This window comes from Callorhinchus milii, unplaced genomic scaffold, assembly GCF_018977255.1.
Source record: "Callorhinchus milii isolate IMCB2004 unplaced genomic scaffold, IMCB_Cmil_1.0 Scaffold9, whole genome shotgun sequence".
Taxonomy (NCBI): Eukaryota; Metazoa; Chordata; class Chondrichthyes; order Chimaeriformes; family Callorhinchidae; genus Callorhinchus; species Callorhinchus milii.
Window position 1 is genome coordinate 21164325 of NW_024704750.1, and position 25057 is coordinate 21189381.

Here is a 25057-nt window from a genome sequence, read left to right on the forward strand (position 1 = left end):
ATTGATGACAATTGGCATTGTATTCCAGAAATGAAACCATTCTATGCATGGATTCCTCAATGGTGGAACCACACTTATGCACACATGCAAAAACTGGTACTCTATAAGTGTAATATTATTTTGGACATTGGCATGTCCAAAGGAACCCAGAGTTGTCATATTGATTTATCCATATCAATGCCAAAGATTGACTGGATGAATCTGGCTGCTTCCACTTCCTAGCTCATCAGGAAAATCCTCAGGATCAATTAGATCCATCAGGGAATAATCTTATTCCTGGAATTACTCAGCTAAACTAAAATTCTGATCCACGCGCCTTAGACTTTGACAGTTTATATCCGAGTATATTCGAGATGGTCACCGCCTCAACACAAAGCAGCGTGTTGGTAGCCTGAATGTTCTGATCATTGCCATTAGCACTACAATGTGATTGTGATGCTGAACCAGCAGGGATCCATTATCCTCCCACTGCTTTTCCTTTCTGATTTGCACATCAAATGATTTTAGTTGTTCAGTTTTTTTTTTACCAAAGCTGCTATACAATCAACATGATTTTTCTGTTCAGCTCATATGAGTTTTTCTTAAGCTGTGGAATAGGTGAGTGGTCTTCCAGGAGGTGTGTAGTGATATTAAATGACTTCACAAACTCCCGACTATAGCCCAGGCTTCAGCGACTTGTATTTCTGGACTCCTAAGTTGCCTGTAGACTTGAGATCAGACTGCAGATAAACAAACCATGGTGGTGTGATATATATTGTTGAACCTTGTAACTTTTTTTTTTAAAAAATGCACATTTTGAAAGCTTCATGTAAAACGAAAATTGGATGTGGTTTCAGACTTGGTGCTGACTGTTACCAGATCCAAAAAGTTTCATTTTCATTTCACATCTGAAGTGAAGATCGATCCTTGGCTGAAATACAGTGAAACTCACAGAAGCCTTATCTTTATAAATCATTTAATCACCCAAACCTTACACACACCCAAGTCCCATTCAGTTTCCTGGCAAAACCACTTAGATTTCTTTGCACTAGTCATATTTCTATAAAACAAATTATCTCCTAGTACCACTCCCCTTACCCTCCAATTACTCCTGCACTTACCGGCTGCATTGAATCACGGGCAATGTTGTCGTAACCTGTCGACGCAATACACTTACCAGCCGTCTGCATTGAACGTAGTCTTGGCCCATCACCACGTCGGTTGCATTGAACTACAGAAGTGCAGTGTAGATTATTGATTAAATCTAAATTTATACAGCTTACTGTTTGTAATTCAACCTTCATGTAAATCATATTAAATGTTATAGTCCTGACTGATTTGAAGGTTTGCGCACTGTTAAAGGCAGTGCACAAATGATCTGATGGCAGACAAATCCCACAGCAGCTGCACGGAAGCTAATTTTTCTAAACAGTACCTAGAGTCTTGTTCAGTAACTTATCTTGGGATATAGTGGAGAGCTTACTCAGGAACAACTGTCTGGCTCTTCAGAAGTCATTACAAAACAGTGCCCAACTCCAGAGTAGAGTACAACAAAGATCACATCATGCTGCTTGGGTAACAACTAATTCTATGTTGCACATCACCCACACAACAACTTGTAATTAATGATCATTTGTATAAACGTTCACTTAATATTTGGAGGATTTCAGGAAAGTGAAACACACACTTCAATGTTCCAAATGTTCTTGTATCATGCCTGTAATGTAAATTCAATTGTATATGTTTGGAGACATTTTTAAACAGATTTATATTTAATAACCTGTGAATTCTACTTATGTTAATAAAAATAGGATATATCGTCTATTCGATCTTTTTTTAACCTACATTCAACTCGTGTGATGGAAGAAGAGAATTGTTATCATTCAGACCCAATTCTAGTACTAAATGGAAACTTTGATGTAACTGATGCATTCAAATATCGAACAACCGTCAACACCCAATCTATGCAATTTTCTCTCTCGCTCTGTATTTTTTTAAAATTCCTCCGTGGGAAAGAAAGGTGATGCGGGGTCTCCTTGGAGATGAACGGACTGGCAACGGAATGTCAGAATCGAGCCAGCCCTCTGGCGGTCTCGACAGTCCGGTTCCTGAGCCAGGAGCGTTCCCAATACTCCAAGGCACTGCTGATAGCACAGCCCGGCTCATCGGCAAGACTTGGAAGGGCAGACCAGTCACTGGGGGAAGGGAATCATCCCACTCAGCTCCCGTTAAGTCTGCAAGCCTAACAGGTAGGATGGTCCCAGCGGGAAAGCTTGCCAGACAGTGACGGATGTTTTAAAATTTGTACAGATTCACAGATGTTTTAAGGAAGCGGGTAGAGCACAATGCTGGGAGCGGGAGTGCCATCACTTGATGCAACGTGATCCCCATCCAGACATCTACGCAACGTTGGAAGGTTCGTGGGTGGAAGTTTATTCCTCCCGTTTCCACTTGGTCGCTGGTTCCAGCGAAGCAGTTAAAGGGCTGGGAAACACCCTCTGCTGGAGATACGGTGAAGCTCAACAGTACAAGGAGAGCAGCAAAATGTTAAGCCTCCCTTTGTAAACACCTTAATGGACTGAGAAACTACTGAACTATGAAAGGGGAGAGTATTAAAACGACTGAAATTGATCAGTAACAAATCGTGACACGCTGTGTTATAAGCAATTTCCCCAAAAGTTAGTCACTTGTCAGCCCAGGGAATGAATCGCCTTCGACAGGTTGCAGGACATTCCTGTGTGCAAATTGGGTGCTGTGATTTGTCTACAAAATATACAGTAAATCCTGTGAAGTGCTTTGACCCATTTTAATACGTATTACAATCATCCACAATTGAAGTGTCCATATACATCTGTATAATTCAATTTTAATACATTTACCAAAATTTTATACAAATTACCAGTTTCCTTGTTCATACGAGTTTCTAGATTAAAAAAACTAGAAGGAATCAGCACTGAAACTTGCTGAATCGCCCTGAAAAATAAGGGTTTTGTTTTTGGCTAAACCAGTTCATTGCTAGGATTCAGGGGACATAACAGCTGAAGCAAACAGCGAGTGTAATCATGTACAAGAGGAAGACAGATGCAGTGTGAATTCAACATCACATCTCAGAACTGCAGCCTTGAGGCACTTTCAGTGTGGAGTTCACGATTGCTGAAGAACTCGTTTAAATGGACTCAAATATCCAGCACAACAAACAGTAGTGAGGTTACAGATCATTTAAAAACTTTACTTTTGTTTGTATTTTCTTAAATAAATTGACAAACAGTTTACCGAGCAGATCTTTCATAGAAAGCCAGACCCTACCTAACTCAGACCTTTGTGAGAGCAGACCGACTGTGTGGCACTCTTATCTGGTCGGTGGTGACGTGTGCAGTGGAATCCTAATGTACTGTCGAAGTAGTTCGATTCAATTCACTTACTTGCAAATGTCATAATTTGTTCCTGTAAAACAATGAAAAGTTCACGGTGAGGACTTTTGCAATACAACTTACGTTCATATTGCTCCTGTCACATGGGAAGGACACCTCAAAGTGCTCAACGCTGCATTTACTCAGTTCAGCTTTCATCCTCTTTGAAATAATAATTTATCGCGCATTGCCATGTGGTCAAGACGTCTCAAAGCGCTTCAAAGAATATATTGTCAAGTGGAGTGACTGTATATTTTGTGGGCGAAACCCGGCAGCCAATTGCACACAGCAGCGTCTCACAAACAGTTGTGGATTGAGTAACCACATTTTTAAAAAAAACATACATTTGCATCACTCGGGGTAAAGGTCTGACATAATGGCAAATATAATTTACCTTAATAGGTGGGAGAGCATTTGTCGCCTGTAGGCCGAGACTCCTGAGCAGCACCAACGGTGGGCTTTTGGTTGAGTACAACCTCTTCAGCAATCTATGGCAGCCATGATGGGTATGTTGTGTCTCTGACGCTCAGTTTCAAAAGCATTGAGGTATGTTGTGGAGCCTGGGTTAAACAGCAAAGGCAAGACTAGGCTGTCAAAAGCAATTCTGACAAATATAACTATAATATAACTTTCCTCTTTAAGACTTGTGCTCTCCATATAATAATAATAATCCTTACGTTTGATGTAGCACCTCATCACTTCTTCGAGGCTTCTCACAGTGCTTCGAATTGACTGTATATTTTGTGGGCGAAACGTGGCAGCCTATTGCACCCAGCAGCGTCCCCCAAACAACCGTGGATTCAGTGACCAAATTATTATTATTTTATTGATTTTGAAGGGATTATTACCCCCAGAAAAGCGACCCGCCAATCGAATAACAACCAGGTTCCTACTTACCGCCAGGTAAGCAGAGACGTGTGGAGTAAGGAAACTTGCCCATGGTTTTGCCTGCCCGGGAACCAAACCCAGGTCCTCTCGCTTGTGAGGCGAGCGCTCTTTAACCACTAAACTACACCTCTGTGCGCTTTTGCTGTGCTGCGTTTTGCCCACAGAATATAGTCGATTCATTTTACAATATATCCCGTGAAGCGCTTTGAGGCGTCTCAACGAGATGCTATTTCAGAAAGGCAGCAGCTCCCTGGACCTCATCCACGCGGCTACATTCGAAATACTAGACAACGCTTGCCCGGCCTTTCTCCCTAATTCAGCTGCACGGAGCCACGTGATGATTCTCCTACCTAGATCTTTGCCACTGAAAGCAGCCTCGCTGAGGTGCTGCGAGAGACTGGCTACGTCACCGAAACCCAGGTTCACTCCCTGCCCTGCCAGAGGGTGAACTCTGTGCGCAGCATCACTGCAGAAAGAGAAGAGGATAAGAGGGCGAAAATGAAGTTTGTGGCATGTCATCACTACCACCACTACCAACAAATGATATTTACACAGCTTTCGGTTCAGGAGGACGTCCCAAGGCGCTGGACAGTCAAGGATTTACCCGAGCTGGGGTTTGCTATCAGGAGGGGTGGAGGGCACGGAGTGTGGGGGTAGGAGGGTGACCAAAGGCACGGTCAAAGAGGAGGCTCTTGAGACTTGCTTTGAAGGAGGCAAGGGAGTGGGTGAGACGAAGGGTCGTGTGGAATGGGGTTCCACAGGGTAGGGGCAGAGAGGCTGAAGGCGGGGGGCATGGGGCAGGGCACATGGAGCAGGCCAGAGCCCGCTGAGCGGAGGGAGCAGACAGGCCCGTATGGAGTCAGCAGGTCAGGGAGGTAGGGAGGAGCAAGGCTGTGGAGGGCTTACCATTAAGGGCTTACGTAAGGTTACGTGCTTTGCCAACGATACACAGTAAAAGAAACGATGAGGTTGTGTGCAACAAAACCTGCATCAAATACCTTAATTTCATGCAGTCCACAATATCCCTCACTAGAAGTTGTGCGATGTAGGCTGGCAGCACCAGCCCATGATAACAGTAATCCTTACCCAATGAGTGCGACTCGATGCCCGACATACTTGGTGGCGTGGCCCAGCCCGAGCGGGAACATGGCTCTGCTCTGGGGGTCGATGTGAGCCACGCTCGGGGGCAGCTGTCTGACCGAGGTCCCGGTCGGGTTGAGGAAAGAGAGGGCGCTCCGGAACATGGAACTGGCAGTGTCCACCAACTCAGAGTGATTCTCATTGCTCCACTGCAACACGAGGAGAAACAGGAGATGCAAAGGGTCGGCCAGGGTTCCTGTGGGTTTGTTTTTCTACCTTGAAGCCTCCACACATCGCAATTCCATAACATGCATATAATAATAATAATCCTTGTATTTGATGTAGCGTCTTTTGCCCACAAAATACACAGAATGGTCTGTGAAGCACTCGAAGACTCTCGGAGGCGTGATAATGCAAGGATTATTATTATTATTATTATTACGTCGTTGAGACGTCTCAAGCACATCACAGGTCATACCGTAAAGTGTAGTGACTGTGCGGTTTTGCAGGGGAAACCTGGCAGCCAATTGTACACAGCAGAGTCCCACAAACAGTCGTGGAGTGAGTGACCGATTTTGTTTGGGGTCAGGACACCGGAAGAGAATGAAACTCCCTTCTCTTTTCGAATGATGCCATGCAATCTTTAATGTCAGGCGGGACCTCGGGTTAACATCTCATCGGAAGGACGGATGAGATCTCAACAGTAGGAGCCCGAAGCCACAGACCGGAGCCACGGTCACCAATCTCCGGTCTGGACCGAGGAAATGGAGCGCAGTGAAAATAGCAGTTGGGGCAAATGGCATCTTGTCCCGTGTGTAAAATTCTTCAGAACCTATCACGTGGAATGGAAGCCTTGAGGCATGATCAAAATTAACCTTCCTTCTAGTTAACAAGATGGGAGAAGTAACATAAGGAACACAGGGGGAAGGAATCCCTCCCACTCCCTTCTCCCCACTTGCAGGTTCCACTCACAAAAGCTGAATTGATGGAATCCACAAATGTCTCCTGGTCCATGCTGACCAGGTCGGAGGCGTGCTGGTGCGAGGTGGACCACACCAAGGAGCTGAGGGTATCCGAGAGCTGCCGGCAAGAGGAACACCGTCTGATTAATAATAGATTTGCAGGTCTATAATATAAACCTTGCATTTGATACATCGCTTTATCACGTCTTCGAGACGTCTCAAAGCGCTTCACAGGATATACTGTAAACTGAATTGGCTGTATATTTTGTGGGCGAAACACGGCGGGCAATTGCGCACACCAGCGTCCCACACATAGTCGTGGATTGAGTGATCAAATTATTATTTTTTTGGGGAAGGGATTATTACTTCTGGAAAAGCGATCCGCCGATCAACTAACAACCGGGTTCCCACTTACTAATGTGAATTTACATGGGGAAAGAATATTGACCAAGAAACCAGAATAAAAGTCGGTCACTAGAGTCTTAATATCTCCCCAAATCACCTGACGAGACCTTGGTTGGAGTCTTACTAGCCAGAGGCAAATTACTGCTAACTTACAAAAGGCAAGCATGCTCTTAAAGACTAGCTAAATAGCTAAAACTCAACAACAACAACAAATTACATTTGTTATAGCGCCTTTCACATCGGGAGGATGCCCCAAAGGTGCTGGACAGTCAGGGCTTTGGCCCCGAGCTGGGGGGGGTGGAGGAAATGGGTAAGCTCATAAGTAAAAATAAACTCACGAATAAACTAAACAAAAAGATAAACTGACCGGAAGCATCGCAATAGGTCCAGTCACAAGGAAGCGCTGCCAGGCTACGTTATTGTCTGTGGGCTAAGGATACAAAAGGCAATTCATTAGAGGCGAATCTCACAATCTTCCATTTGTTTTCCCTTCCCCACCTCACCCCAGCACATCAGCACTGGGCTTCGCTGAAACTCTGCACATCAGGGCACTGCTGTTGCCTCAACGCCTGTGATCAAAAACAAGAATAACCTGCATTTACACAGCGCCCCTCATGCAGGGTAGTGTCCCAGAGCGCTTGGCAGTGGTTGAGCACGACCCCGAGCCGGGTGGGGGGGTGGGGGGAGGCGGTGAATGTAGGCGCGGTCGAAGAGGAAGGTCTTCAGGCACGACCTGAAGATGAGGAAAGAGGGGGTAAGTGGAGGAGCTGAGGGAGAGTGATCCAGAGCGCAGTGGCTGAAAGTGCAGCCAACGATGGTAGAACGGAGGGCACTTGGGACAAGCAGGAGGCTGGAGAGTCACACCATCTCCTACCTCAGCGAGATGAAGGGTAGCGACCACAGCAGACTGGTCGTACTGCCACCGCACTGTCTGAATGCCGGCAGACTCTCGCACGGTAGACTTCTGCCCATCCGCCCCGATCTATTTCGAAAGGAGATTTTAGGCCCTTTAAATTGTGAGACAATTTTTTTTGCTACAGCTGCTACATTTCAAGAGTCTTGTGGACACTCACCAGCAGCTTAGTCTGCAGTGTCTTCCCATCATCCAGCGCCACTTGTACCCAGGGATTGGCCTCAGGAGACTGGTAAGCCTCTGGCCAGGTATACTTCACCACACGACTCCTGTACAATACCTCCACCCTGTCTGAGAGCAACACCAACAAGTTACCTTGTCCCAAAGTAACAGTCTATTAAAAATAAACTTTCGCCTCCCCCTTTACTTTCCCCCTAGTGGAGTCCTGTAGCATAGTGATCGGCACAAATGCCTCGCAAGCGAGAGGATCTGGGTTCGACCCCCAGGTGGGGGCGAAATCTTAGGCAAGTTTCCTTACTCAACACGCCTCTGTTTGTCTAGCAGTAAGTAGGAACCCGGTTGTTAATCGATTGACGGATCACTTTTCTGGGGGTAATAAATCCTTAATAAATAAATAATAATAATACGGTCACTTCAATCCAATTCTGTATTGACTGTACAGTCAGCCTAGAAGATGTGATAAGCCGCTATATCAAAGAAGAAGCCAAGACCTACCAGCAGCCGCCTCCAATTGTTTGGATAAAGCTGACAGAACCACATCATTCTCCACCACAAAACCCATGTCCTCCATTAGGTCGCCCTTGTCAAACGTGATCAGGGCATCTGAGCAATCATCCCAGACCTGGCGGGGGAACAGACAGGTTCAGAGACCTGGTGTTACATCACATGTGATATAAATGAAACCAAGCGTTCGATTTAGATAATCCCCATTTATCCGGGTATTTTTTTCGATCAGTCGAGTGGCTGCCTGAGACGCGCGGAAATCCATTACCGGCTTAAAGAGTATCCAAACCAAACTGAGATTTCCACACATCCCACCTCCACATGGAAATCACAAGAGATTTTTGGAATGGAATGCGCTCTCTTTCCCTGGACGGACACATCCTGCTTAACTAATACCGGAGAGTCTTAGGCACAGGTTAGCAGGAGCCAAGGCTCAGAGACCGCAGTGTGATTTGGGGTAAATGCTGGAGACTAACTGGGTATCAATAAGGAAGGCAGTGACAAAAAAATCAGCATTAAGAACAAATTGTATTGAAGGAGAAACATTATAAATTGAAAGACATATCAATACTATAACAAATTACCTGCATTCTTTTAAATGGCTTATATCTCATGCTGCTGATATGATCCCAGGCGCCAACACCTAAAGGAAAGGGAAGTGGAAGAAACATCAGGCTGAAACAATCATCGGCAAAGGGAGAGAAAGCAATTCTCCAGCTCACTCCTCTACCCCTCAGTTGTGCTCCTCCACCATTAAGATCTCTGAGACAATACCCTGTGTGAAGAGCACTATATAAATGCAAGTTGTGCTTGTTACATTCTTCATTCTTGTTACATTCTGAGTGGGGATGAGTTTGTGATATTTCTTCTTAAGCAATCAAAGCTTCACAAAGGCCACTCCGTAACAGTAACAGGGAGTGACGGTAAAAGCCCATTATAATGCTGGATTCGTTTACAAAGCTGAGGACTTATGGATGGCTTCCGTGTGCTAAAAACTGGCCAACGTTCATGTCAAAGCCGATCTGGGAATAGAAAGAGGGAATGAGGGATGGATGAAGACTGGTGTGGAGTATAAACATGGACGTAGACTGGTTGGGCCAAGCAAGCTGTATAATCTGGGTGATCAGGATGCCAAGAAAACATCACTTCCTAGTAATGAGATTTGCATTTCAAAACGTCTCAAATCGTTTCACAGGTTTACTGTAAACTACTACATTAACTGTATATTTATAGGTAAATGTTGCAACCCATTTGCACACAGCAATGTCCTAAAAATAGCCATGAAGCAAAGGACCAATTTTATTTGAAGGATTGTTGGCCAGGACGCAGGGAGAAACTCCCTTCTCTTTTGCAAGAGTGCCACGGGATGTTTGAAGTCCACCTAAATAGTCACACACGACAACACAGCCTAGATAAACTATGAGCTCAAGTTAATTCCCTGCCCCCTTCAGTGATCCACACTGCTGCAACAAAGCACTTTGTTCATCCTATGGTGAAAGGCACGATGCAAGTGCAAGCGGTTTTTAAATTTTTTAAAAACGTAACAACTATTGTTTTGCAAATGAATGAATGCCCCAGTTGGGCAGGTGAACAAAATGCATAGAAAGTAAATGTACATGATCAAAAAGGCAAAGTCAGTCAGGCTGTGAGACGTCTCGACGATGTGATATTGCACTGTATCAAATGCGACGTAAGGGAAGTTTAGTGACATTTCAGATCACGAGACACAATTATTTTACACCACTATGTACGAGAACATTGAGTAGAAGAGAAACATGTATTAAAGACCATCTACAAACATACTGTTCAAGAGGAGCAGAGAGCCTGGAGTGAGCGCACTCACTCTGTTGCTGTATGTTTTGGGCAGTTGTGTGACAGTTTTCTTATTTCCAGTCTCCAGCAGTAAGATCCTTTTTCCAGCTAAATTGTGGTCTTGCGCTGCAAGGAAACAAGACAGCACGTGTCATGCAAACAATCTCTTCTCTGCTTAAAAATTTAAATAATGATAATAAACTTTGCATTTTTTCATGCTTCGAGATGTCTCAAAGCGCTTCACAGAATATACTGTAAAGTGAATTGACTATATTTTGTGGCCAAAGCGCGTCAGCCGATTGCGCACAGCGGCGTCCCACAACAGTCGTGGATTGTGTGACCAAATTATTATTATTTATGTGTCCCCTGATTTGGTTTACAAAATGGGGTCATCCTTACTCAGGGTGCCTGTGTTTATGTCTCTCTCTCTCTGTGCCTGGCCTGTGTTTATGTCTCTCTCTCTGTACCTGGCCTGTGTTTATGTCTCTCTCTCTGTGCCTGGCCTGTGTTTATGTCTCTCTCTCTCTCTCTCTCTCTCTCTGTGTGTGTGTGTGTCTCTCTCTTTGTGCCTGGCCTGTGTTTATGTGTGTGTGTGTGTCTCTGTGCCTGGCCTGTGTTTATGTGTGTGTCTCTGTGCCTGGCCTGTGTTTGTGTGTGTCTCTCTCTCTCTGTGCCTGGCCTGTGTTTATGTGTGTGTCTCTGTGCCTGGCCTGTGTTTGTGTGTGTGTGTGCCTCTCTCTCTCTGTGCCTGGCCTGTGTTTATGTGTGTCTCTCTCTCTCTGTGCCTGGCCTGTGTTTATGTGTGTGTGTCTCTCTCTCTGAGGTCTGGCCTGTGTTTATGTGTGTGTCTCTCTGTCTCTCTGTGCCTGGCCTGTGTTTATGTGTGTGTCTCTCTCTCTGTGCCTGGCCTGTGTTTATGTGTGTGTCTCTCTGTCTCTCTGTGCCTGGCCTGTGTTTATGTGTGTGTCTCTCTGTCTCTCTGTGCCTGGCCTGTGTTTATGTGTGTGTCTCTCTCTCTCTGTGCCTGGCCTGTGTTTATGTGTGTGTCTCTCTGTGCCTGGCCTGTGTTTATGTGTGTGTCTCTCTCTCTGTGCCTGGCCTATGTTTATGTGTGTGTCTCTGTGCCTGGCCTGTGTTTGTGTGTGTGTCTCTCTCTCTGTGCCTGGCCTGTGTTTATGTGTGTGTCTCTGAGGCCTGGCCTGTGTTTATGTGTGTGTCTCTGTGCCTGGCCTGTGTTTATGTGTGTGTGTCTCTCTCTCTGAGGTCTGGCCTGTGTTTATGTGTGTGTCTCTCTGAGGTCTGGCCTGTGTTTATGTGTGTGTGTGTCTCTCACCCAGAGCGCAGGCCATGGCGGTGCCCACCATCCCTCCTCCTGAAATGATCACGTCGTAAAGCTCCGGGGCAGAGCCGGCGGCGGAGCAGCTCCGGCGGCAGGTGCCCAAGGCCCGGAGGCCCATCCCCAGCCTCGCTGCTCTCCACAGCCCCATGACGCGGCCTCTCACAGCGGCAGCCCGGGAGCCATGGGAGCCGGTGACCTTCCCTGCCACAGTGCGGGGCGGAAGTGCGGCTACTGCTTCCGGTCTCACCCTCGCACTCTCAGCCAATCGGTGCGCAGCCTGCGCGCATGAACTTCCGGTTCAGTGACCTGACCTGGGCAGCTTGACCAGTCATCCCTGCAGCAGCTCGTGTTTGATGGATTATAATAACAATAATAATAATAATAATAATCCTTGCCTTTGATACAGCGCCTTATCACGTCTTCCGGAGACGTCTCAAAGCGCTTCGTAGAATATACTGTAAAGTGTAGTGACTGTATTTTTTTGTGGGCGAAACACGGCAGCCAATTGGACGCAGCGGCGTCCCACAAACAGTCCTGGATCACGGGGCACGGCTGATGACGGCCCGGCCCGGCTCACCGGCAGGACCTGGGAGGGTAGACCAGTCACTGGGGGCAGGGAGTCATCATCCCACTCGGCTCCTGTTAACTCTTGCCAAGTCATAAAGTCCTAACGTGGTCCTAGTTGGACAAGCAGCGGGAAAGCTTGCCAGACAGCGATATCAATGGCAAGCGATGTGGTGCTTTGCGACGTCTCAACGACGTGGTAAGGCGTTATGTCAAGTGCAAGGATCCTGCATTTTATTATTATTATGATGAAGTAAAAGATTTTTACTGTAAAATGCAGCGACTTGTGTGTAATAATAATGATGCTGCAATAAGGTGCTATATATATATATAAAATGCAAAGATGTGGATATTATAAATCAACTCCAATAATTCCAACAAGTGAGTAGGATTTGTGTGTCAGCTCAGTGGTCGTTAGGCTCAGTGGTACCGTTCCCTCTCCCCCAGACTCTGCCACTGTCAAGCCCTCTGGGAAGCTATCCCGCTTGAAGGGCGTGATATAAATACAAGTTTATTTATTACCCTCCCTCGTCACCTTCAAGACCCTCCTCTTGGACCGTGCTTTCGATCTCCCTGCTTCCACCCCTGCCCTCCCTCCTCCCCCACCGGGACCCTCAGGTCGGGTCCAAAACTCTGTCTGTCCATCGCCTTGGGACGTCCTCCTGACGTGAAAGGCTCTATACAAATGCAATGCTGTTGTTGTTGTGGTAGCAACCTGGTCGCTGTGAATGGGTGAGTGACAGTGAAGGGAACCAGTAGGTGGCTGGTGGGTGGGGACTTGTCTGTGACGGACAGACTAGTGAACCAATGGGTGACAGGCAGGCTGAATGGGTGGGATGTCGGTGTGATTGACAGTTACGCGAGCTAATGGGGGCGGGAGCTGCTGGACGTCGGTGCGCCTGACTCATCACGTCCGCGGGACTCATCACGTGTTGGAAGGCGGGAGCTGCGTGTGATCGACAGCGCGGAGAACCAATCGACAGTCGGGGGGTGAGTCGGCGCTTTGATTGACGGCTCCTTTGGGCCAATCGGCGGCCGCTAACGCGCCAATCGGCAAGAAGCGGGAGGGCGGGAGGAGGGAGGGACGGAAAGGAAGTGGCGCGGTTTCCTCTCTCGGTTCGAGGCGGCGAACGGAGACCCCAATTAAATAATATATAAATAATTTATCTGTCATATTCCGGACCGGGAGGGGGGGGAAGAGAAAAAAAAATATGCTCTTTTCTCACAGTTCGTCCGTCTTCACCAACTCTTGCGTCAGGCAGCCTGTGGAGCCGGAGTGGGAGGCGGCGGGCGGCGGCCTGTGGGAGGTCAGCGGCCCCGGGGCGCGGCCTCGCAGTTTGTGTTTACATCTCTCTCTTAAAAGACAAAACAGCCTCAAAGTCACCCGAATACTTTACTCCCCCTTCGTCCTCTCCTCCTCCTCCATTCCCCCCCTCTCGTTTCTGTTCGTTTTTGTTTAAAAAAAAAGAAATATAACGCCCGGGGCCTGTGTGGAGCGGCGGTTGCCATGGCAACCGGCCCAGGCCCCGCCCCTTCCCCCCCCCCCACCGCACAGGACACACATGTGCAGATGATCAGAGCTGCAAAGCTTCTATTTTTTTCCCCCTCTCTCCTTTCTGACCTCTCTTTCGCTCTTTTCGGTCTCTTTCTTTTTTTCATCCAAAGTTGTTTGCAATGCAGTCCAGTCCCCACCCCCCCACCCCCCCCACCCGGATACATCCCCGACCAGAGCGAATGTGCAGCGCGATCCGTGTCGTCTGGTGGTCTGAAGTCACTTGACTTGGCGATGTGGCCCAGATTCCTGTTTGCCTTGTCCATTTGCTGCCTCACAGTATCGGTATATAGCGAGAGACCACATTCAGTATCCGGTGTGCACGTTGAGGTTGTAGCACAATTCCTTGGTGCCAGTTGCCCTGTAAGGTGCCAGTTCTTTAGGCTTCAGTTTAGAACTCTGCAGCTCGTGAACTCCATCCCCAGTGCCTTCGCTGTTTCTTCCCTTTCCTCCTTCAAGGCCGGTCTCAAGACCTTTCTCTTTGACCGTCCGTGCCTTCAGCTCCCCTCTCGACTCTCTACCCCCTCCTCGTTCCCTCCCTTCCCTCCTCTCACACTGACCATTTCCCCCCAATGCTCGGGTCCTGACCCAACTGTACAGAGTCTTGGGACGTCCTCCCGATGTGAAAGGCGCTCTATAAATGGAATCTTGTTGTTGTTGTAGACAGTGATTGTCATTGTCTGAACAAGACTACTCCCCAGGGTTTACTGAAACCAGTATTACATTTCTCATTTTAATATATATCCTATATGTATATATTCTGAAGTCCATTTAATATATAATATTAAATGGACTTCATTTGGGGTTTTCCAAAGTAACTAATGTGCTTATGTTTCCTCATACTGACTCTAATGTCTTCTAAGCAGTGGTTATTGTTATATGGTGTTTCAGGATCTGTTTGAGAATGCCTCTAACTACAGCAACGAACCTACAGCTGAGCTTAATGGGAGCAACACTGAAAAATTCCTGGAGTTTCTGAGACAAGAGCAAACAGCGAACGCTGATGATCAGAACTGTGATCAGCTTCTGACCCTCAGCAATGTGTTTAGGCAGAGGCTACTGGAGCTAGGAACGCTGTACGATCAGCACAAGAGTTTATCTAACCTGAAAAATCAGGGCAATATGAGAAAGTCGAGGGTGAGCGAAGAGCAGGACAGGTTCTTCTCAGTGAGTGGGAGAAGAATTCTTGCTGATAATAGAATCTCCAAGCTTATTACATCAGGGTGAGGCTGTTGTTGTTATTCATAAATCCTTCCAGATATAGAAAACTGCCCCTTCTATTCCTGATAATTTAGTACCATTCATGGACTCCTACCACCCACAGTGTCAAAGTGCTTCCTAAAACATACTTCTCAAATAGATTACTAGCTCCCAAACACAGGACAAAGGAGTAAAGGTATCAAGCCATGAGCTCTACCATTTCTCTCCGTGTTTAATTCTCCTGTGAACATTGCTTTTCTGATACAAATATATGCTCTTTCTCCTCCCTGCATCGATCCAGAGTGTTGAAATTAAAAACTCATTTAATTTTTTTCCAAATCTCACCCTCTCTGAATTAGCTAGACCCGATTTAAACATCAAATTTGTGCATTATTTATCTGACCCTCGGCTATTTTTCTTCTTTCTCAGATGGGCAAAAGTGAGAAAACCCTACCCTGTGAATGAGCTCAAAGGTTTGATCGAATCTCAGACAATGGTGGCAAAGATCTGCACACTACTGAAGAAGCCACATAAGAGTTCTACATCAGACTGGATGTCGCAAATTACAGGTAAGATCCATCTATACATCTATTATCTCCCCTGCTCCAGACCCTCCAAACCACACAAAAACATTTCACATCTTCAAGCAAAATCTGATGGAAGTTACAAAAATGAAGTGAATAACTATCTGCCCAGCATTCCCTAACCAAGAATTGCCTAGCATTGTACTACCTTTTTTTTTGCCAGTTTATATTCAGGGAAAGCAAAAAGAATTATACGGTCTCACTCCACAGGTCCAATTGACTGACTATGTAAAATAGCTTTGATATAGGTAAAGTTACCTGTCTCCGTTAGTTAATGATCGCATATCTGGGAACTCGCTGTCACAGTCTTTCATGTGCCACCGGGCTTCAGCACTTCACTGCAATATTCCAAGAACTGTAAACCAATCTATTTTAATGAGAGTAGCGGTACTAAATGTTCCCCAGGAGAAAGATTGAGTATGTGAATCACAAAGTGGGGTAGGCTTTGTGTGAGCTGTAGAAGAAGCAAGGTCATTCCATACTTGCTTGAATCCTTATGGAAACCATTAATTTCTACACTGGAATTAAGAACTTTTTAATTAATAGATGGTGGATCACCACATTGTGTAAGGTAATGTTGCTGGACCTATGGTCTTTTATCATTAATTATCCCCTAGGTTAGAGCACTCGCCTCGCAAGTGAGAGGACCTGGGTTCGCTTCCCAGACAGGGCGAAACTTTCGGCAAGTTTCCTTACTCCACTTGCCTCTGTTTACCTAGCAGAAAGTAGGAACATGATTGTTAGTCAATTTGTGGATCGCTTTTCCAGGGGTAATAATCCCTTCAAAAAAAATGATAATAATTTGGTTACTCAATCCACGACTGTTTGTGGGACACTGTTGTGCGCAATTGGCTGCCACATTTCACCCACAAAATATGCAGTCAATTCACTTTACAGTATATTCTGTGAAGCGCTTTGAGACATCTCGAAGACGTGATAAGGTGCTATATCAAATGCAAGGGTTATTATTATTAACCCTTAAAAGAATGATCCATTGTTGTGTTGACTAGGTAAGAATTTCCTGCTTATTCAGCAGTACAAGGGCAAAGTGCCTTTTACAAGACAGCTTCAATCTGGTTCCCACTGCAGATTTACAGCTGTTTTGAATCAAAGTTCACTGTTCACATCGGTGCTCATTAACTTTACTTTGTTATTGCATCAATAGTTAAGAGGAGAATTCAAGCTCTTTGTGATTCTGTTACTGAATAAACCATGTTTTCCACACAACCGTTGGTTATTTTCTTCTAAGGGCATCATGATGAAATATCCCCTGCAGATTTCTTGCATACTTTCGGTTCTACATGGTCATTTCAATATCCTTACCTGTTTCAAATAGCTGTTGTTGCATTATCTTGCCACAATCTATATCCATTAGATAACCCACAGTCACATAACATACACATATGAGGGACCAATTTTTTTAAGGGATTTATTATTAAGTCCGGAAAGCAATCCGCCAATCAACTAACAACCGGGTTCCTACTTACTGCTTGGCAAACGGAAGGGTGTGGTGTAAGGAAGCTTGCCCAAGGTTTTGTCCATCCGGGAATCAAACCCGGGTTTGTCTCCTTGCTTGTGAGAAGAGTGCTCTAACTAATCAATGTAATCTAAAGTACGAACCAATTTAACTTTCCTTGGGATATCCTCCCGACATGTAAGGCGCTATACAAATGTAATTTTTATTGTTGTTGTTTATATATTCAGACCCCAAGCCATTCCACATGACCATTCGGGAAGATCATAAAAAAAACAATCTGCTCAAGTCCAAGGTATTACTGGAGTTGCAGAGGGAGCTAATAGAAAGGCAGAAGAAAGAAGATGTAGAATTCCAAAGAAAATTCCATGCGCACCCCATTCCTGCTCACGTTTACCTGTCGCTCTTCAACGAAATGAATGAGTACAATAAGAAAAGGAGAAGGAAGGAGATCGAGACACGGAAAGAGCTCCTGAAGGCCATGCAGAAACCGTTCAGTTTTACTGACCGGCAGGACAAGAGGAAGGAGGAACTGAGCCAACAGGCCAACATAGCAGAGCTGGATGCGGAGAAGAAGAAATTGAAAAAGAAAATTCCAAAGTCTGTTCAGGACGCAACAGTCAGTGAGAAGCTGAAAGGTGAGCTGAACAATGAACTAAGCAGTGAAAGTACACTGTATTTCAGCCCGTTATGAAAAACCGTCACTACACTTGAATTTCACCCACAAAGTACGCAATCCATTCACTTTAAAGTATGTTCTGTGAAATGCTTTGAGATGCCTTGAAGACATGACCGGTGTTATATCCAATGCAAGGATTATTATTATCATAATTACTGTGAAGTGCTTTCAGATATTTTGACGTATAAAACGGAAGAAACTCTTTTTTTCTTCTGAATTTCTCCAGAAATCCTGTGACCCACTGATCTGATACCATAACCACTAGAAACACCAACACAAGTCCATAGCTGACTCTGCATTTAACATTTCTATTTCTGCTTCTCACTTGTTGGGAGACATTTGGCTTTCACTTAGTGACTCCATGTATTGTTAGCATGCTCCCTTCGCAAGCGAGAGGACCTGTGTTTGATTCCTGAGTGGGAAGAAACCTTAGGAAGGTTTTCTTACTCCACATGCCTCTGTTCACCTAGCAGTAAGTAAAACCCGGTCGTTAGTCGATTGGCAGATCGATTTCCAAGAGTAATAATTCCTTCTAAAAAATATATAACAATAATAATAATGTGGTCACTCAATCCACACTTGTGGGACACTGCTGTGGTGGCGACCTTTGTCCACAAAATATACAGTCAATTCCCTTTACTATTATTATTATTCCTCGTAGTGGCAGCTCTAATGCCTGGCACATGCAGCTTTGAGCATGTGCTCCCCTTGGGAACCTGTTGCTGTATATTAGTTCTCCAAGCCACTTAGCCTCCATGTTACTTGCGAGATTTTCTGGGTTAACAATCTTGTTTTTCTACCTCTCTTAAAGAAGAGGAGCTCTTGAGAAAGATAAGGATACAGATGAGAGCGGCAGATTTGATGAAAAGTGCCGCTGCACCTATCAATACTGAGCCCTACAAGAAGTCCCTGGCCGCAAGTTCCTTGAAGGCCAAAGATGAAAGGCTGGGATTTTTGCAGGAGGAACCCAAGTTCAAGCCCAGAATAAATATGGAAGTTCCTGACTTTGACAAACTGTATGAAGCATTTCAGAGGGACGTGGGGAGTAAGCACAAGCCCAAGGAAGCAACAAAATGTGAGCCGTTTGAATTTCTTACAGCCAAATTACGGGCACAGAGAAATAGAGGAACCGAAGTTGTATTGAAGGTGACGTACAAGTTTAATATCACTTCTTCTTTGACACTATAATACAATCAATGTCCCAGACTGGGTATGTGTGATAAGTCGAGCCTGTGTTAATAATTATAATAGTAATTTTTGCATTTGATATCGCGTCTTATCACTTCGTCGAGACATCTCAAAGTGCTTCACAGATGATATTGTAAAGACTATTTTTGTGGGTGAAATTCAGCACCCAATTGAGCACAACAGTCATGGATTGAGAGACCAATTTGTTTTAAGGGATTTATTATTACACCTGCAAAGCGATCCACCGATCGACTAACAACTAGGTTCTTACTTACTGCTAGGTAAATAGGTGCGCGGAGTAAGGAAACTTGCCTAAGGTTTCGTCCTGCCTGGGAATCAAAACCAAGTCCTCTCACTTTCGTGGCGAGCGAGCTAACCACTACGTTACTGGATTCCAGTGTTACACTGTGTGACAGACCTCACTTGGGCTGTATGTGTATTGCCCTCATTGCAGCATGTCCCAGCATGTATCATACAGAAGAATAATCATTTTCACACATTTGCCAAATAAAAGAAAAATGTCAATCTTAAGAATAACAAAAATAAAATATTGTTTTTTCTTTTTAAAAAACAAATATTATGGTGTAACAACAACAAAATTACATTTATATAGCGCCTTTCACATCGGGAGGACGTCCCAAGGCACTGAACCGTAACATCATTGTTTTTTCTTTTCCTCTTTAAAGGATTCTACTAAAAATGGGAAGCCCCATCTGACGAGAGATAAATCCTACAGTGCAATTGCATCGCTGTCTTCTGAGATATTGCCCATGTACATTTCAGACACCACAAGGAAAAGGCAGGCGGCTATTAGGTAAAGAGAGCTCAAAGGTGAAAAGACCCTAAGCACCACCACATAAACTCTTAATTCTGACTGACCCACCTTCTAATTTTCAGGAAGAAAGACTCCTGGACATTAAATGTTGCTACAGGCATCTTGTCGAATCATAGAAAGTTTCGTAGAGGCCATTTTGCCTCTACGCCATTTTGCATAAGTCATATTAAATGTGTGGTCCCAACTGATTTATATGAGGTTTATTGTAGAAACATTTATTTTAAAAAAATCTTGTCCACACATTGTTTTTGTGCCAATCTATTTTCCACCTGCCAGTTTTTATATATAATGTGTATATATATATTTATATTTTATTCCGTAGAAAATCTTTAGAGGAACAAGATGTGGAGGAGCAAGTGAGAGCTCGATGGATGGAGAGCTACAACTTAAATAGTCAACTAATGAGCAAAGGAGTACTGTCACGAGCAAAAGCTATGGATCCCCATCAGAGTCTCGAGGAGACCTACAAAGAGAAATTGCAGAAACACAGGTTTGTAATCTGGGTCTCCCAGCTGGAACGGTGAACAGACAAACTCCCAAGCCTCTGCTTTTGGAATTCTAACTTACTGCTATGAAACAAGTCTCTTTCCTCTGCTTATTGTAATAGTGTCTGGGAGGTAGGCCAGAAATTTTAATGAGAGTCAGAAAGCAAAGCCCAGGGACTACGGTGACCCAGTTAGTAGCACTCTCGCTTCTGAGTTGATAGATTGTGGATTGAAGTTCCAGCTCGAGACTTTGAGCTCAATAGGCTGGGATGATGCTCAAATGTGGTGCTGGGGAAATGCTATTATTATTATCGTTGAGCCCAATCCTACCTTTACCAGATTTCTATTGATGTCACTGTGAACTGATTGTCTCCACTCCCAGTGCAGGCATATTGAGGCTAACAGGCACATTACTGCCAACACCCTGGCTGAGATCAGATGGTGACATAGACCAAGGATTGATTTTCCTAGTGAGTTTCTTCTGTTTGCCCACAGCTTTCGTGTACAGGGTGTTCACAAAGTGCTGTACCGCCACTTACCACACCTTTCCCCCTCCCCTCTTACCTTTACAACACAGCGTTATGAGACTACAGAGGAGCTGAAACAAGATGTCAGAGATGCATCCACTCCTCCTCACTCCATTTAGGTTACGGAAGATGTCACTGGCGATGGATCATTATCTGCCGTGAAAATCACGGCGCACACTCAGACACACTGATCCTCTGGGTGTCGAAATACAGTTAAACACTTGTATTGATACAATTAAGTACTTCTCAATACAATCATCATTCATCCACATGGTATACAAATGTAATTTTTTTGTTGTTGTTTCAACTGTTAGTCAGTGCACTATAAAAAAAAGCTGGGAGTAACAGAACTTTGTGGACACCCTGTAGAAACTAGACAGCAATGTGATGACCCTAAACTGTGACATCAACTCAACTCAACTCTGTCTGTTTTCACTGTCACGGTTTCAGGAAGAAAGACTCCAAGAGGAAGAAGGAATACAAGAAAGAACTGGAAGAGATGAAGAGACGAGTGCTTCGGAGACCATACCTCTTTGAACAGGTTACTCAGGTACAAAGACTGTGTGCATTCAATCGCACATTGAATAAGCATGCGCTAAACATGTTCCTGGTCGTTTGAGCAACCAAATGACCAGGAACATGCTTAACACATGCTTGTTCAATTTACATTGCAATCACAGGCACCCATGAAGTTTACTGGAATTAAATGATGGGTTTGCCAGGACTTCTGGTACATATGAATAGCCCAAATCAATCAGAAGGCCAGCTTGTAATGATCTCTTTTCATATTAGTCAAATGGCCTACTACCAACACTCATTCTCTGGGCAGAAACATGAAGGATGGGCAGTGTGCTGGAGGGTGCCTTGTGCCTTTGTAACTGAGCTAGCATTTTCAGGAGAGCGCGTTCAATATTTGTCTGTAGGTGGAAAAATCTACTGCTTTTCCGGCCTTTCTGTGGAGTCCCGTAGAGTAGTTGTTAGAGCACAACAACAACAAAATTCCATTGTATGGCGCCTTTCACATTGGGAGGGCATCCCAAGCACTCGCCTTGCAAGCAGAGGACCTGCGTTCGATTCCCGGTGGGGCGAAACCTGAGCCAAGTTTCCTTACTCCACACGCCTCTATACCTAGGAACCCAGTTATTAGTCGATTGGTGGATCGATTTTTTGGAGGTAATAAACAAAAATATGCTCACTCAATCAACGACTGTTTGTGGGACACTGCTGTGCGCAATTGGCTGCCACGTTTCGCCCACAAAATACACGGTCAATCCACTTCACATTATATTCTGTGAAGCGCTTTGAGACGACTCAACGACATGCAGATTATTATGATTTCTTGACAAAGCTATATTCCTTTTAAAGAAAAACGCAACAAAGGAGGCTGAGAGGCGATACCGTGATACGTTGCATAAAGCTGGCGTGGATGAAGAGTTTGTCTGGGATAAAGGGAGATGCACGGAGCACCTTCCTCTCACAATCTCTGACGAGGAGGATGGCAGCGAGCCTGAAGATAGGTAGTTTCTTTCCACTACGACAACCTTTTAATAATAATAATAATAATCTTTTAGCATTTTAATAAAGAAAAATGTTATACAAGATTGATTTACATACTACTTTTGGTTCTAACACAATATAGATTATGTTGCAAATCAGATGCATGACCCTGACACTTGTATATGCGACCTGTAACTAATAACCATAGGCCTTCACCTGCTGCCCGAGGAACAACTAGTCTGTAACCTGTGTCATGTTCCTAACCTCTCCCAAGGCTAAGACCTTCCAACGTAGAGACATGTACAGTTAATAGCAATGTTAGAATATGGTAATGTCTCAGAGCTATTCTCAGGGACAGGTATACAATGTAATAGGTTGGTTTCCATACTGACTTGTCCACACCCTCCACTCAGCGGGCTCCTGTCTGCTCCATCAGTGGTCAGGCCTTCAGTCTTTCTATCCCTATCCTTTGTAACACCAACCCCAGTCCCTTTGCTCGCCCCCGCCATTGCCTCCTTCAAGGCCCTTCTCAAGACCCTCCTCTTCGACCACGCCTTTGGTCCTCCTACCCCTACCTCAGGTCCAAATTCTTGACTGTCCAGCGCCTTGGGACGTGCTCCCGATGTGAAAGGCCCTAAACAATTATAATTTATTGATGTTGTAATACGATACAAATTTACATATATATAGTGCCTTTCAGGTCCCGAGGCACTTAGAATAAAATAATCTCACTGAGTGCACCAAACGAAAATTTTGAATTACAGGCTGGAGTCTGAAGGAGATGGTTTTAAAAGAGAACAATAGAGTATGTGGGAGTGTTACTGGCTGGAGTCCAAATGGATTCTGGGGAGTGAGTTTAGTGCAATAATTAGTGGTTAGAGCACTCGCTTCACAAGCAAGACGACCAGTGTTCAATTCTCGGATAGGACTAAACGTTGGGCAAGTTTCCGTAGGCCACACGCCTCTGTTTACCTAGTAATAAGTAGGAGCCCTGTCGTTAGTCACTTGGCGGATCGCTTTTCCGCTTTTATTTTAAAAAAAATTATAACCAGTAATTGGTCACTCAATCCCCGAATGTTTGTGGGACGCTGCTGTGCGCAATTGGCTGCAACGTTTCACCCACAAAATACACAGTCAATCCATTTTACAGTATATCCTGTGAAGCACTTGAGACGTCTCAAAGATGTGATGAGGCGCTTATATCGAATGCAAGGATTATTATTGTTACTATTATTACCTTTACTTACCATTATGCCTCGAGAGTTTGTATAACAGATTCTAATCAAGGAGAGAATTTTTCCCCTCTTCCGCAGGACAGCACAGACCAGGAGCTGCAGCAGCAGCATACCTGTAGAGAAAACCAAACCAGGGCAGGAGAAAGGTGAAGAGATCGGAGAGCACGAGGAGAGAGCAAACTCTGAGACTTCCCAAGATTAGTCTCGGCTCAAAGGAAAAGGTTTACATCTCATGTTCCTCTTTTTAAAAATTACGATAACATTTTAATTAAAAATATTATCATTGCAATTTCAAATTCAAAACCATTGATATCAACCCAGTCAGTCTCAACTCACTCGCACGTTCTCTCCAGAGTGTTCACAAAGTTACCCCCACGTGTTTATCTCTACAGTGCACTGACCAACAACTGAAACTGGAAGAATGATGATCATTGTATTTAGACTGCTTAGTTGTATTCAGTACAAGTGTTTAATTGTATTTAGAGGACCCGTGTGTGAGCGCCAGCATTTTCATGGCAGATAATGATCCGTCACTACATTTGGTGCCACATCTTCCATAGCATGGATGGAGTGAGGAGGTGAAATACATCTCTGACATCTTGTTTCATCTCCTCTGAAGTTTTGTATCTCTGTTTTGTGATGGGGTGGGGGGGGTGTAAATAGGACTTTGTGGACACCCTGTACATACATCAACTGATGAACCTCTCACTATGCGTCTCCCAAGACACCTCGGAAACCAATACGGACCTCTAGCAAGAAAATGCATCCTGTGTCCTCATTTTAGACCTTAGAAAAAGTTAGTACCAGATTACCATTGTGAAATTGCTTTTATTCCGTTTCTTCCACCCCCTTCCCCCCCCCTGTAATGCATTCTACAGAACTGTAAATTGGAAATATTACTTTGGGCTGCTAACTGCACAAATGAAGCTAAATACACACTGTAGATGTTACTCATCAGCTCAGAGCAAGTTTCAGCCTATCTACCACACACCCTCAGAGTTAGCAGGTTTATCAAACTTTCCCCACTGTTTCCCTAGAACTGTGCCTTGATTAAAAATAAATGCAATTTGATATTGAACATCCCCTTCCTTGCTGTGAAATTCTATTGCATCATACCAAATCACATTGGTAACACACACCCCACTCTTACAATATTAACATTGTGCATTTAGATCTCTTAAGTGCACTGAATTCACTGTCCATTAGATCTGCAGCAAAGCCACATTTTTATTTAAAGTGAAATGTAGGAAAAGCTCAATTCCATAGATATTACAGTACCATCGCTTTACCGTTCATTGTACGCGCGTAACCAAGTGATACTGAATCGGAAGCAGATCAGTCTGTTATCGGCGAAAGAAAAACAAAAGTTTGGAAGACATTTTAGTGACAAAATCTTGCTGTGAGCCAGCACCTCAACTGAGAGCTCATCAGGAATACAATAGTCCCAGCAAGATCTGGAGCTGAAGACCATGACTCCCATGTGTATTACAAAATCCCCCCGTGGGGTCCCAGGGTTGGGATTCAAGCTTGATGGAAAAGAGTTTCACACTGCAATGTTCAATGAAGATAGGGTGAGGAGCTTTTCTAGTTATTTGGAGTCCTATAGCGTAGTGGTTAGAGCACTCGCCTCGCAAACGAGAGGACCTGGATTCAATTCTCGGGCAGGGCGAAACCTTAGGCACGTTTCCTTACTTCACGTGCCTTAAATATTAAATGTTTCCCATCTTTCAATAAAACAGTTAATGATTCAGGTTTGGCTGTTTTT

At 44.7% G+C, this 25057-nt stretch overlaps 2 protein-coding genes across 5 annotated transcripts; one reads left to right on the forward strand and one right to left on the reverse strand.

The window, feature by feature from the left end:
* Nucleotides 1-2766: 2766 nt before the first annotated feature.
* coq6 (coenzyme Q6 monooxygenase) lies at nt 2767-11689 on the reverse strand. Its single transcript, XM_007906025.2, is given in 13 exon segments — nt 2767-3423; nt 3784-3875; nt 3878-3949; nt 4628-4743; nt 5364-5566; nt 6330-6437; nt 7092-7154; nt 7599-7706; nt 7798-7928; nt 8313-8439; nt 8906-8964; nt 10125-10259; nt 11467-11689. Coding segments are annotated over 13 exon segments (1398 nt in total). The 5' UTR covers nt 11621-11689; the 3' UTR covers nt 2767-3393.
* Nucleotides 11690-13104: 1415 nt separating this feature from the next.
* On the forward strand, nt 13105-24370 carry fam161b (FAM161 centrosomal protein B). Of its 4 annotated transcripts, XM_042338032.1 has the most exons (11): nt 13105-13343; nt 14480-14811; nt 15218-15357; nt 17077-17484; nt 18337-18671; nt 19400-19527; nt 19871-20038; nt 21011-21110; nt 21926-22077; nt 23371-23513; nt 23685-24370. In XM_042338032.1, exons 1-10 carry the CDS (start codon nt 13248-13250, stop codon nt 23492-23494), a joined length of 1983 nt encoding a protein of 660 aa, XP_042193966.1. In that variant the 5' UTR covers nt 13105-13247; the 3' UTR covers nt 23495-23513; nt 23685-24370. The 4 variants fall into 4 exon arrangements, with proteins under 4 accessions (XP_042193966.1, XP_042193965.1, XP_042193967.1 ...); XM_042338031.1 differs by having other exon boundaries at nt 23371-24370; XM_042338033.1 differs by having other exon boundaries at nt 18340-18671; nt 23371-24370.
* Nucleotides 24371-25057: the final 687 nt, after the last annotated feature.

What these genes read in the sequence shown, in the direction of transcription:
- fam161b (XM_042338031.1), top strand. Translation starts at nt 13,248, where the DNA reads ATGCTCTTTTCTCACAGTTCGTCCGTCTTCACCAACTCTTGCGTCAGG. An exon ending in CGGGCGGCGGCCTGTGGGAG is followed by an intron (nt 13,344 to 14,479) that starts GTCAGCGGCCCC and finishes ATGGTGTTTCAG; the next exon opens with GATCTGTTTGAGAATGCCTC. An exon ending in GAACCGAAGTTGTATTGAAG is followed by an intron (nt 18,672 to 19,399) that starts GTGACGTACAAG and finishes TCCTCTTTAAAG; the next exon opens with GATTCTACTAAAAATGGGAA.